The following is a 12,450-nucleotide window of genomic DNA, read 5'->3' as shown; positions in this document are numbered from 1 at the left end:
ACAACAAATTATAATGTGTTGCAGTGTTAGAAAAAGAGTACGAAATGAGGAGAGTGTTGATAGTCTCACCATTCGGCAGAAGAAACAAAAGACCCCCCCTAAAAGGACGAAACGGCATCGTTTAAAGGGGTTTTCTCTCTCACTGAGTGTCTCTAATTGAGTTTTTTGGCACAAAAAGTACGAATTTCTGAGTTGCTGAGATATAGAGCAACCCCAGAGGAAGAACATCCCAAGAAAAAAGCAGCAGCAGCTCCCGAGATCCGATCAGATCCATTTTACCATCTTTCTATCTCTTCACTTCCACTCTTTTATTTTCTCTCTCAATTTTTCTCACTGCCCCAAATCGTTTCGGCTCCAACCGCTTAGGGTTTCCCCAAATTACCTCTCCAAATGCGTAGGATCCACATCCAGCCATCGCCAAGTTCAAGTGCATGAAGCTTTGGTGCTGTCTATGCTTCACCGAGGAAGAACAAGATAACCTAAACCTCATGAAGGAAGAGGACATTTCCGAAAACGACGTCGTTCCCGCCGTTGGAGCCATCGCCGTCTCTGACCACGATGCTAACGACAACCGCGAAGATGGACGATTCGCGATGGCGCCGGTGCCGCCGCGCGCCGAGACATTGGTCTCCTGGTCCGGCGAGTGCAGCGCCGCCGCGTGCTCGGACAGCACCGTCGCAGGCGGCGTCGAGAGCCGCGATTTGAGCCACAAGCGCGCCAAGTTCTACGCCGATTTCGAGTGAGTTTCGCGAAACGAGCGTGTGAATGTCTTCCTGAGTGTGTGCATTGTTGTTGTGACGATGGTGACGCGCCAGTCCACTTTCGTTATGTTGTTGCGTGTTGCGAGCTTTGGTTTTTATACTGGAAACTGTTTTTGAGTGTTTTTCTTTCGTTTTTCGTTTCCTGCAGTTTTTCTTTGGCGATTGATGGGTGCTTGTCTTTTTTTTTTTTTTTGCAGGGAGCGTTTCTTTTCGACGAATGCAGGGAAATGCGGTGCGTCTAATGAATGTAGAGATTATGACTACATTAAAGATTCTCTTCGACCCAACGGTGAGACTTGTTGTGATACATTTGCATTGATGGGCGCTGGTGAGGATTGTGGCTTTGATTCCGGCATTGTGGAAGATGGTGAAGGAGATAGCAGTGATATCTTGAAAGTTGAAGATGTAGAGGTCAGAATGGATCTTACCGACGACTTGTTGCATATGGTAATTCTCGTGGATTTTTTTTATTTAGTTCGCTTTTAAGTGCGTATAACTTATTCTGGTACTGTGTAATGTTTTTTTGAATTTTTTATATTTCCCGGTATGCTTTTTCTTTTAACTCTTGCGTCCTCTTTTGCTATATGTGAAATTTAGGTTTTCTCGTTTTTGGATCATCCCAATCTTTGCAAAGCTGCCAGGGTTTGTAAACAGTGGCGAAGTGCAAGTGCTCATGAAGATTTCTGGAAAAGCTTGAATTTTGAAGACCGGAACATTTCTGTCGAACAATGTGAGCTTGTATATATGTTGTAGTAAGCTGTTTTCTCTTTTCTTTTTTAGTTTTATGTTGTGTCCGTAGGTGAGCCTTCTACTAGTGGAAGCATATCTATCAATCCTAGAGAGTTGTGCGAAATAACTGGTCCCAAATCCCTGAATGAATGCTATAGCAGTATGGATGCTTTACCTAGATTGTAGATCCAACTGAAATATTTGGTCACATACATGTAAATGGTAAAATTAAAAAAAAAATCCGAAATTAAAGCCATATTCGTTAGTTAGTCTGACAATTGAAAGTTCAAAGTTGGGCAACAGAGCATGTGGGTGAAACTGAAAAGAACAAGCCCCTCAAGCTTCAATATAGAGTGAGTTGTGAGCTCAAGCATGCGAGGGTGGCAAAATTAAAAATTAAAATCTAAATTAAAGCTATATTCATTAGTCATAAATTATAGTCTGAAATTGTAGTAAGTTGACGAAAATGAAAAAAAAAAATAATGAACCTCTCATGCTGCAACAGTGAGGGTGAACAGTGAACGAGATGAACTGAGGTTCACTTTAAATGTGAAAGAGCAGGGTTTTCTGATGCAACATATGTTGGGTAAATTACAAATGGAAGAAAATTGAAACGGAAAAGTCAGACAATGGGAGAAAAATTGGGTTACTTTAACATCTTAGTGGCCTCCGTCTGCATCATGCTATTAGGGCACTATTGCAATGTTATAGCACATTCTTGATGACTATAAGCAGAACTCTTGCTTCATTTAAAGTTTGCTAAATATGCTTAATTTACAGTTGAGGACATGTGTAGGCGTTATCCCAATGCCACAGCAGTGAGCATATCTGGTTCTGCTATTTACTTGCTTGTCATGAGGGCCATCTCTTCTTTAAGGTAGGTCTTCTACATGCGGTATTGCAGTCAATAAAGTTATCTGCTGGACGCCAGCTCTGATTTGTTTTCTTCATTGTCAGGAATCTAGAGGTTCTTACATTAGGAAGAGGACAAATAGCTGACACTTTTTTCCATGCTTTAGCTGATTGTTCTATGTTAAAAAAGTTGAATATCAATGATTCTACACTTGGCAATGGAATTCAAGAGATAACTATAAATCATGACAGATTGTGTCATCTTCAATTAACAAAATGCCGTGTGATGCGAATAGCAGTCAGGTAAATATGCTCTGTGGTTTAACTGACATTTAGGTGTCACGTTGCTGAAAAATTAAATATTGATTATTTATTCATTTTTCAGGTGCCCACAACTTGAAACTATGTCATTGAAGCGCAGTAACATGGCACAGGTTGTGCTCAATTGTCCACTTTTGCATGAGCTTGATATAGGCTCTTGCCACAAACTTCCTGATGCTGCAATACGAGCTGCTGCAACTTCATGCCCTCAACTTGTCTCACTGGACATGTCAAATTGTTCTTGTGTCAGTGATGAAACACTGCGTGAAATAGCATTGAGTTGTGCTAACCTTAGTTTCCTCGATGCATCATACTGCCCAAACATATCTTTGGAGGTGTGCTATAGAGTCTATAATCACTTTTGTATGTATAGATTAAATAAGAGTACGTGACTTTGTTTGACATGATTGCTCACTTGTTTGTTTTTTCTTTGAAGTCTGTTAGACTGCCGATGTTGACAGTTCTAAAGCTTCATAGTTGTGAGGGGATCACTTCTGCCTCAATGGCTGCAATAGCTCATAGTGATATGTTGGAGGTATGTTACTTGTCTTAGATAGTAGAAATTAGTAATGTGTCTGAATTACTTAGTATAGACTTCTAGGATCAACAAATGTTGCCACTCTGCTGCTGCAGGTTTTGGAGCTTGATAATTGTAGCCTGTTGACATCAGTGTCTTTGGATCTTCCCCATTTGCAGACTATTAGATTGGTACACTGTCGCAAGTATGTTTCTTCTTTCATCTTTTGCCCTGGAAAAAGTATTGTAATTATATTGTTGGTCTTTGCCTTTTCTCAGTTGCTTGTGTAATTGTTGTTTGACTCCACAACCCTTTCCCATTTTTGTGTATGATATTTTCTAATTTATTTTCTTGAATTGTTTAATTGGCAGGTTTGCTGATTTGAACTTGAGGACTATGATGCTTTCTAATATTCTGGTATCAAACTGTCCTGCTCTTCATCGAATCAATATCACTTCAAATTCACTTCAAGTACGTCTTGTAATTAAGTCTGCGGTGTTTTCTTCATGCCACTTATTCTATAGTCGTGTAAAGGATGGACTTTGTGGTGATGCAGAAATTAGCATTGCAAAAGCAAGAAAGTTTAACCACGTTAGCTCTGCAATGCCAATCTTTACAAGAAGTGGACCTCTCAGAGTGTGAATCCTTGACAAACTCTATATGTGATGTTTTTAATGATGTTGGAGGATGCCCTATGCTGAAATCACTAGTTCTTGCTAATTGTGAGGTACTTTGTAATATGTCCCCTTTTTGTGGCACATGCTGGGTCAATTTGCTTATGTATGATCTGTGCTAGTAGTCTATGCTGAAAATTACAGGGGTTTTGTCCTACATATTGGTGCTATTTATCATATTCTACTTGTGTTTAAGAGGCCACATATGTAGTGGGTGTTTCATATAGTTTATAATTTTATATGGGATTATGCCTCTTAAATTTTCTGCTGGTTGCACTTGTGAGAGATTAGTTTCCTTTGAATTCCTGCTTTTGCTTATCGCTGTTTTTACTGGTGAAATGTTCTGGATTTTACTGAACTTTGGTGTTATACTGAATTTAGAGCTTGACCTCAGTTCGGTTCTTCAGCACCTCTTTAGTCAGTCTTTCCCTTGCTGATTGTCGGGCAATCACTTCTCTGGAGCTCACATGCCCTAACCTTGAGAAAGTCATTTTGGATGGTTGTGATCATTTAGAAAGAGCATCCTTTTGTCCGGTAAGTTGTATTGATTTCTTAGTTACTTGTTAGATTTTGCGAGTTGATTTTTTTTAATTCTTATGCTTTTTTAATTTGACCATTTAACCAAATATGTTAAATCTATAATTGAAATTGAACTTTAACATGAAATCCGCCTGTGGATTTTGCTGTTTCATGGTTTAAGAACAAGTCAAGTTTGTGCACATTCCAATCAAAGGGGCTGCTTTTGGGTTAAGGCTTGGGACTTGATGCACATAGTAATGTTTGTGGTATGTATGATATAGGTTCTAAATTCATTACTTCATTTGCTTCTCAGGTTGGTCTTCGATCTCTCAATTTAGGAATATGTCCAAAATTAAATATACTGAGCATAGAAGCCATGGTTATGGTCTCACTTGAGTTGAAAGGTTGTGGTGTACTGTCTGAAGCATCAGTTAATTGTCCACTCTTGACATCTTTGGATGCTTCCTTTTGCAGGTGAGGTTTCACTTATTATTTGCTTTGGTATCCTGCTTGTATGTGGACTGATGTTTATGTTTTTGACACAGCCAACTCACTAATGAATGCTTGTCTGCAACAACTGCTTCATGCCCATTGATTGAATCATTAATATTGATGTCATGCTCATCAATTGGTTTGGATGGACTTTGTTCTTTGCAGCGGCTCCCAAATTTGACCCTACTGGATCTGTCATATACTTTTTTGGTCAATTTGCATCCTGTTTTTGAGTCTTGTACGCAGCTAAAGGTTAGAGTTGCCATTTATTTCCATGCTCATATTTTTACCTGTATGTAATTTGTTTTAAGTATACAGTTATAGTAGAGTGACACCACATAACATGCCCTGAAGGAAAGGACAGCCAATTTTATAAACACCTAATGAAATTGTGTGCGCATGTGTCCCATGTCCTCTAATTTTTTGAAATAATTAGTTGGACTCATTGTCCTTTAACTCAACAAAATTGTGATATTATTTGAGTTCACTTGCACAAATAAATAAGTAGAAGTATTATGTCCACGTCTGAGGGGTGTGTTCCTTGTTTTTACCCTCTAATGTTTGTAATTGTTGGTGATCTCATATTCATTAGAGATAAAACCAAGTTATAGTATATAAGTGTAAATCTCACCTTACAAGATAGTTTTGTGAGGTTGAGTTAGGCTTAATAGTCCCACTTTCTAAGATGGTACCTGAACCTATCTTTGCAAGGTTTGTGGGTCTATCATGTTGTTTGCTATTAGGCCACTTAAAAATATTTACTTCTATGCTCGATATTGATAGTTCTTGGCATTAAGAGATCTGTTGGACATCCCACATATAGATATCATTAAATTATTGTATATAAAGGCATCTCCATTGTAGGGGTCATACTCATAATTTTAGGACTTGGGTATTATAAGACTCTCCTCATTGGAGTAAGCTAACATGACATTAAATTTAAGATCTTGGGTCATAAGAATAAAACCATATATTTTTATCTTGAAAATATTAACCACAAAATAAAACATAAATTAATGTGTCGGTTTATAAGACTTCCATAGGAGTAAAAGTTACAAGGGGTCTTAAAAGTGACGTGGCACAAGAAAACCCAAAAAGAGTAAATTAGAACCTTTGATAATTACTCTTGCAATGGAAATGACCGAATTCGATGCAAATATCACCTTACAAGTCAATTTCGTAAAATTGAGTTAGATTTAAAGTTCATTTTGTAAGTGGAATAATGAGTTGAGTTCATTGTCTTCATCCTAAAATGTATTTACATCTATTAATAGTACAACAAAAGTGTGTTATTAACTGTGTTTACTTGAAAGTTGCAAGTATAAAATAATTGAAATAATATTTTTAGGTGTTGGGTATATTTTCAAACGATGTTATTGTGTAATCATTAAGTTCTATTAATTATTGTTAAGATGTCCTACAATGGAGAGGAATATAGATAGTATGCCTCTAATAAGTCATGTGCAATCTTCCTCCCTTGATCTAGCTTTTGGGAGTGAGTTAGGTTTGATTCATTTCAATTTAGTATATCCTCATTTTATATTGTTAGAAAAGGCCAATTGAGTCTTGTGTAAGGAAAATGTCTTTAAAGTTTTATAGAAGTTATTTTGTTTATGTATTATGAAAAACTTTCATCCTTTTTTTGTACTTCATTTTGCTGGTATATATAAACAATTGCCAAGTGAACATAAACTGAAGCTTTTTCTCTTGTTCAAATATTCAAGTTGGTGTCAGAGTGGGTTTGATATTTTTGTCATCTTTGTTGTCTATCTCTGATGGTCGTTGTCCTTGAATAACCTTTTTTTTTTTTTTTTTTCTGGCGAACCTCAGTTCTTGCTTGTCAGGGTTACAACCAATGTTGTGAAACTCGAGGATTGGAAAGGAAATTAAAACTCATAACTCGAGGGTCGTAACTCGATTTGGAAGAGTCACTACTACTATATAGAAAAAAATATTTAATATATAATATAATTAAAAATAGGTTCATAATTTATAAAGTATTTATGTATAAAATAATCATTAAATTCATCAACGTCTAATAAAAAAAAATACCCAATAAAAAGCTAAAACAAATAAGAGGAACAATTAAAAAGAAAAACTATTTAATAAAAAGCTAAAACTAAAGAGAGGAACAATTAACGACTGAAATAAATAATTAGAAAATAAAAGAGGAGCTCTCCTTCCATGACATTACAAGATAGTTGCAAGCGACGAGCGTTACGATGACTGCTATGGCGAGCGGTACGCGCGATCTGGAACAATGGTGCAACACTGCCAAACAGGAGCAAGGAGATCAAAAGCGACACCGAGGTGACGTGAGTGGCGGCCTCGTGAGCGGCGAAGACACAAGCCAAGTGTGCTTTCAATTTGTGAGGTTGGATTTGGGGGTGTTTTTAGGGTTCAGTGATCGTGATTTCAAAGATGCTTCGAGTAACGGATCAGGTACAATCACCAATCCTCTGATTTGGCTACCTACTCAAACTCTTTCCAATCCGCTTAGCCAACAATCCTCCATGAGAGTCAGCTTGGTTTCTTCTAAAATATTGTTGAATTGTGCGAGTATACGAGTATACTCATGATTTTCACAACATTGGTTACAACCTTGACAAACCTCTTCATGTGCCCCTTTGCATAGATTCTTTGTGATCTCTCGCCAGGTGTGTGCATCACTGAAGGTGGTGCCTTGTCATAAGAGCTTCGACATGGTGCCACAATTGGTTACATCGCTCTTCTCTAGTCCTATTTCAAGCCTTTCTTTGCATTTTTTTTTCACTTGAAGAATATCCTTTCTGATTTTTCGTTTTACATAATTACCTCAACATGCCCAATCTTCATGTTCCTACTTGTATAAATGGGTTGATGAATCTTGAATATGTTAGATCTTTGGCAATGGTGTCCACTTGTGGAAGGGGAGGTTGTGAAAATTGAGGAAGATGTGGTGGTAGAGATGGTTGCCCTCAGTTTTCCTCCTGTAAGAGAAAGGGTTATACTAGGGAAATTTACTCCTCACATGACTTCCTTGAATGGCAACAAATGTTTCGAAGTTAAAGCGATCCAAGCAACAATTTTATGAAAACGAATATAAAAAATATCTTCTCTTCAAGTCCAACAACTAATCCCAACCATCTTCAACCCTTGGTGTTTCACCAACATGTATTTGTTAATCTATGGGTTGTCAAGGTCCATGGACAATTGATGAAGTTTTTTCTAGTCACATATCTAGCAATGATTCCCTATTCACCTTTGTATCCCCATTTTATTACTTGAGCAAATAGATCCAAGTTTGTTTCCCAAAGAGTTGGAAGTCTCTTTTTCTTCGTCCTTACACTTGAAGTACATCATCCTCTTTATTCCTAATTGTCCCTTCAATGTTCTCTCGCTAAGTCATCTTACTAGATTTTTAAACTGTGTTGTTACATTTGATGTTGAATCTTTTTTTCATACAAGAATGTGGTATGGGTCATTTGATTGGGGTAGTACATGAATCTTGAGGCCTCTATTGCTCGGAAACAAGTCCATATTTGTAGCTCCATCACCAAAGTTTCTTCTTGATTGCTTGGATCATCCAAATTTGTTCAAGTTGAAGAAAATGGTTTCTGGTCTCTACAAACTGCAAGTGGAGCTTAATCATGTGAATTAGGCAAATATGTTCAGTCTTTTTTTCTAGGGAAACAAAGTCATGTCACATTATGGGTTCAAATTACAAGTCACTTGTATTAATGAATATTCTTGATGTACTTCAGTAAATATCTAAACTTTTTGTCTATTTTCATGTCCTTTCTCAATGAGATCAAGCATCAATTTGGAAAAATAATTTATTTTTTTGAGTGACATTGATAAAGAATATTTTATTCTGTACTCTCTTTTTATCCTCAGAAGGGATCTTGCATCAACCCACATGTCTCCATACACCGAGAAATATTAGAAAGGAAAAATAGACATTTAGTTAAGACTGCGCGAGCCTTGTTACTTAATGCAAATCTCCTAATTCCCCATTTGGGTAATGCAGTTCTCATCGCCTACTTTTCTCTTGGAAATAAGATTCCTCATTCAATCATTTTTCCAGATGAATCATTACTCCATGTATCTCCTGTGTTTTTGGTCGTACTAGTTTTATTCATAATGTTTCTCCAGGTATAGCATAACATTTTATGCAAGGGCAATCAAATGTGTTTTGCTTTGATACTACAGGTTTGCTGATGATGCCAGTATTGGGACCGAATGAGTAATTAAGCCTAATTCGTTTTATTTTGTGTTGTTGCAATCTGGTAATTAAATTATGAAATTGCATAAAATGATTAGAGAAGAAGAGAGAGAAGGAGGATGCGTAAAGTGTGAAAGAAAATATTTATGTTGTTGAATCAAATATAATGTTATTGTAAATACAATATCTTCATCAGTACTTGGACAATTGGCATTAAAATGGTTAATTTACCTTTGTGTATATATTCTCTTTGCCATTTTCTGATTGTATTATTCCTTCTTTCTTGAAGGTATTAAAGTTGCAGGCATGCAAATATCTCACTGACTCGTCACTTGAACCCCTCTACAAGAGGGGTGCTTTACCAGCACTTCAGGAGTTAGACTTGTCTTATGCAACACTGTGTCAATCTGCTATAGAGGAGCTTCTTTCTTGCTGCACACACCTTACACATGTGAACTTGACTGGCTGTGCCAATATGCATGACTTAAATTGGGGATGTAGTCGGGGGCATATTGCTGGTGTAAATGTGTTATCCATTACAAGTTCTTATGAAAATGTCCATGAGCTAAGTGAGCAACCCACTCGATTGCTGCAGAACTTAAACTGTGTGGGATGTTTGAACATTCGGAAAGTTTTCATTCCATTAACGGCACATTGTTCCTGTTTGTTGTTTTTAAACCTTTCTCTATCAACTAATTTGAAAGAGGTTGATGTTGCTTGTCTCAACCTAAGCTGGCTTAACCTAAGGTATGATTGGCTTTAATAACTTGGTTAATTTCCATCCTTCTCATTATCATATATCTATGTGTGTAAACGTGAGTTTTTCCTTTTCTTGAAAAATACTCTTTTATGTGTATGGGCTGGCTGTGGGCCCAGGATAGCTTTTACTCTGTATATAGATAGACCTCTGTGTAATGTAATATAATTCTGCTTATTTTTTTATAAAACAGTTATGTTCATCTTTCGCATCTCTAGATAAATTATATCACTCCTAGCAGTGTTAATGTTTAAACTTTTCTATTCAGCAATTGTTACTCTTTGGAAGTTTTGAAGCTAGATTGTCCAAGATTGACCAGTCTATTCCTCCAGGTAATTGTTTTTCTCTTACAATTGAAATAGATTGTTGAACTCATTATATATTTAGTTCTTGTTGTCAAATTTTATGCTAGCTGTGCTCGATTATGTTTAGGCATTGTGTCTTAGGTTTATTATGCATTATAGCTGTCAAACTATGATGTTAAATTTTTCTGTTGTGTGGGCTGCAAACACTATTTTCAAAAAAATTGCATGCGGGGTTTGCCCTAGTCCACTTGAAATTAAGCACGAATGAATGGGTTTGGGCCGAGTGACATGACAATTGGGAATTCATCTTAAATTTATACTAATTCTGACAACACATCTATTGATTCATTACTGTACCACAAGTTGCTTGCTTTTTTAATTGTACTAACTTTTTGATGGAGTGGTATTTCGAATGTTTTAGTCTTGCAACATTGATGAAGAAGCAGTAGAGGCTGCTATATCCAAATGCACTATGCTGGAGACTCTTGATGTCCGCTTCTGTCCGAAGGTGATAGCAACTACCAGTAGCGTGTGCACTTATTCTTTAATTAATTTGAGCCTATTAACCTTTTCATACATGATAGAATCTGTTGATGTTTTTATTAATTGTGATATTTTATTGTGCTTTACAGATTAGCTCAATGAGCATGGGAAGATTGCGTGCAGCATGTTCTAGTTTGAAGCGTATATTCAGCAGCTTGTCAACTTCATAAACATAACCAAGGATCGTCTAATTTACTAGTGGTTTTCACTTGAAGTGAAGACACACTTGGTAATAAATCTGGTTATTTACTCAATGTATTGTAAATGTCAACTCATTATTGTTTCTGTATGTTTGTCATATATAGTGTCAGGTTATCTTTTTCGGACTGTTGTAATAAATTGTCGTTCCTATACTTGTGCTCTTGTAAATTTTATATTTCAATTTTGTTGATACATATTTTATTCTAAAACAGTCTAACCTTTTTTCTTGGTTGTAAATAGGTGATCTGATCCTTTGCCATAGTATTCCATTGACTATGCTGTAAATTGTTCTATCATGTACTGACATTTATATTTTGAGATACGCATTTTTCTTCTGGACCTTGCCTTAGACAAATGATGTAATCCCTCCCCCTTCCCCAAATAAAAGGATATTGATTGTGTCGGGTATTCTGTCAAGTTTACAAGTTACTGTAAACATTTGAGATACGCATTTTTCTTCTGGACCTTGCCTTGGACAAATGGTGTAATCCCTCCCTTAATAAACGGATATTTGTTTGTCAAGTTTAAAGTTAGTGTAATATGGACAATCATCTGTATAGATTATTAACGGATGTCAGAAATAAGTGCTTGTCTGAACAGCCAGGCAATGCATTGAGCGCCGTAACCACCGAGGTGTAATCCCCAACAGCAGTGAAGACTGACAATACGAAGCCCTCCCTCACCGTGTACTCAAATTCCCTTCAGATTACTAAGCCCTCCTTACGTCCCCGTCCTCGGTTCAGAAATAGCAGGTATGCATTTTCTGATGTGATGTAATCCTCGCTGTGTATTTTCTCAATTCTCCTTTATGAAATAATTAATGAAACATGCATTGAAGGTAGGCCAACTGGTAGATGGTTTCTGTATTCTTTAGCAGTGGCAAACATAAAGTTAGCGTTGCCTTTTAGGAGTGGTGTGATTAAAATAACAAAACATGGTTATTTTTGGGGAGCTAATGATGAGTCTGCTCATGGGATGTGGGCCATATGCTCTACTTTAGTTCTGGTTGCATTTAGTTTTATTGTCATTATAAATTTACAGAAATTGGATGGATTACTACTTAAGAAGAATATTTTCTTTTTTTGGAAAAAGATGTTGTAAGGACATTCAACCAATTGGTTCATATAATTTATGCCTGTGTACGAAACTTATATGTTCATGGAAGATATCTCCATTATATGTCCAAAAGCATTCTGCACACATTCTCTGAAAATCCATTTTTACGGTTTTAAAATTGTATTTCGGATATTACATTTTGAAATACATTATTTTCGAATATTTATATTTTATTTAAATTAATTTCAAACACAATTTAATTTGAAGAGTGTTTTTTAATAAACAAATAATTTATTTTAATAGTAACAGTATTCACCAAAAGTAAACATTTTACAATGTTGATAATATCTCATTAGTGATAAATTTTTTTTGCAATATAATTGTGAAATTTTATAATATAAAACCTATGCACTAGATGATGGTCCATGTTGCCTGTCCCAAATGATCTCATCCATTATGTTGCGGGTTAATTACAATGCACTGTTTAACAATACTCTTACATATATCCTACATTTATTG

At 36.3% G+C, this 12,450-nt stretch overlaps 1 protein-coding gene across 1 annotated transcript; it reads left to right on the top strand.

Annotated features, from left to right (window-relative positions):
* Nucleotides 1–15: 15 nt before the first annotated feature.
* Nucleotides 16–11,112, top strand: LOC137816736 (F-box/LRR-repeat protein 15). The gene is made up of 17 exons (XM_068620012.2): nucleotides 16–739; nucleotides 959–1,208; nucleotides 1,359–1,491; nucleotides 2,271–2,367; nucleotides 2,448–2,645; nucleotides 2,728–2,998; nucleotides 3,100–3,198; nucleotides 3,297–3,385; nucleotides 3,552–3,651; nucleotides 3,737–3,907; nucleotides 4,236–4,388; nucleotides 4,687–4,847; nucleotides 4,919–5,117; nucleotides 9,359–9,816; nucleotides 10,095–10,158; nucleotides 10,553–10,639; nucleotides 10,764–11,112. The coding sequence occupies exons 1-17, from the start codon at nucleotides 432–434 to the stop codon at nucleotides 10,842–10,844; spliced, it is 2,919 nt and encodes a 972-aa protein (XP_068476113.2). The 5' UTR covers nucleotides 16–431; the 3' UTR covers nucleotides 10,845–11,112.
* The last annotated feature ends 1,338 nt before the right edge of the window (nucleotides 11,113–12,450 follow it).

Source organism: Phaseolus vulgaris, chromosome 1, assembly GCF_051622355.1.
Source record: "Phaseolus vulgaris cultivar YP4 chromosome 1, ASM5162235v1, whole genome shotgun sequence".
Classification (NCBI taxonomy): domain Eukaryota; kingdom Viridiplantae; phylum Streptophyta; class Magnoliopsida; order Fabales; family Fabaceae; genus Phaseolus; species Phaseolus vulgaris.
The sequence above is the reverse complement of the archived record's forward strand: the minus strand, read 5'-3'. Positions and strand labels throughout refer to the sequence as shown.